The sequence below is a fragment of the Aplysia californica genome, unplaced genomic scaffold (assembly GCF_000002075.1).
Source record: "Aplysia californica isolate F4 #8 unplaced genomic scaffold, AplCal3.0 scaffold01107, whole genome shotgun sequence".
Classification (NCBI taxonomy): domain Eukaryota; kingdom Metazoa; phylum Mollusca; class Gastropoda; order Aplysiida; family Aplysiidae; genus Aplysia; species Aplysia californica.
Window position 1 is genome coordinate 109,358 of NW_004798377.1, and position 1,699 is coordinate 111,056.

The 1,699-nt window shown below is 43.1% G+C and overlaps 1 protein-coding gene across 1 annotated transcript in view; it reads right to left on the reverse strand.

Moving 5' to 3' along the window:
- The window catches only part of LOC101863474 (poly [ADP-ribose] polymerase tankyrase), a gene marked incomplete in the record, with an annotated part of 96,184 nt that overhangs the window by 31,492 nt on the left and 62,993 nt on the right, over positions 1–1,699 (reverse strand). The window contains 2 exon segments of the mRNA XM_013090014.2: positions 22–169; positions 1,513–1,632. Coding sequence (XP_012945468.1) covers positions 22–169; positions 1,513–1,632 — 268 coding nt within the window.

The following is a 1,699-nucleotide window of genomic DNA, read 5'->3' on the forward strand; positions in this document are numbered from 1 at the left end:
TGTGTGTGTGTGACCACTGACCTTCTCCGTCGTTGAGATCGACTGAGTCCTCATTCTCCTCAGTGTGTTTCGACAGTGACACTGCGTCGTCCTCCGCAGGCTCCACCTCTTCATCCAGAAGGTCGTCCGGATTTTTCTCCCTGGACGTGGCAAAGTTGATGTTGAGCACCTGAGAAAGTTTGGGGAAGATAATAATAATAATAATGTTAATGATAATTATAATGACATTTGGATAACGGGAGCGTTGTGTGATATGTGTCAATTTTTGGGCATGTAGAGTTATTGGCATAAGCTTCAAGCTCGTTTATTTGTCTATATTTCGATGAAAAAAACTACCCATTTATCTTTAATAGAATTTGAGATATTTGTGATTGAAGGAGATGGGGGTCGCTTAGTTTCAGAGGTAAAATTAGCGAGAAAATGGCCGCCAAAAATTTGGTAATTTACATAGCCTGAGAGTTTGTGGGAACTGACAATTTACACAGAAATGGGTTCTTAAACGGACAAAAGGCGTTGAGCCATTAAACAAATTTTCAATAAAAATTGTGAAAAACCAGCGGAAAAATGCCAGTTTCTTCTTTTTCATTACTTTGACGAGCGCCTGATGTCACCACCCTGCCTCACATATACAGTGTGTGTGGGGCAGGGTAAAAACCAATGTGAAATGGAAAAGGTTTAACATCCCCTGCCACACTGTAAGGTTATATAGGAGGCGGAATCTCTTTAACGTCCATCTTTGAAGGGACAAAGCCAAACAGGAAGTTCGTGTAATGTAGCCTACCTTTCCCAAACACACAATGCTGAGCCAAGCTGAGCAATGAGCACCTGACCTTACTTTATGGTATCCTACTTTATCTCATCTCATGCATCCCCTCTTTTCTGATCCAATCTTATTCTATTCCAGCTATCTGATCTGATCTCATCTAATCTAATCTGCTGTATCTATCATAACTTATCTCATCTAATCTAATCTGCTGTATCTATCATAACTTATCTCATCTAATCTGTTTCATCTATTTAAGTTATCTGCCTTGTCCCATCCTGGCTACCCAGGAAAGTTTCCATGCTAGAGCGCCACTGGAACATTTTCATAATCTATGGTGAGAATTCCCACCCACACCACCCTGACCATCAGCACTGCACAGGGCTAACATGGATGGGGTAACAGCTACCCCCAACCAGCATCCTTTTTCCTTGCACAGTGGCCCTCTTTCCTTGCATGGTAGCCTGGCCTAAAAGTTCAAGGCCATGGAACCACATTTGAGAGTTTTGTTTCAAATCCGGGCTGAGCGGGCAAAGCATTTTTCATCTTAGACTGAAGGGAAGGAACTTCTTGTCAGGGTTGAGCGGGCAGGTATGCTATAGAGTCTTCTATTATAAGTTAGAGTCCATAGTCTTCTGGACAGGTATGTTATAGAGGATTTACCAAGGGGGAAGCGGAGAGATTCCGTTACGACAGGTTTCCTCTATGGCAGATTCAGTGACATTTCATTTGAGCTGATCTTCTCTCACCTGTCTAGACTGTTCCTTGGAAAGCTGAGGCTTGAGGTTGGCTTGGTCTGAGGTAAGTGTGGAGTCCGAGTCTAAGTCATAGTCGTAGTTCAACAGCAGCTTCACCATCTTCACGTCATTCTGGAGGGAGGAGGAGAGAAGTGGCGTCAAGACAAGAACATCAACACAGTTGAGAGAGAGAGAGAGA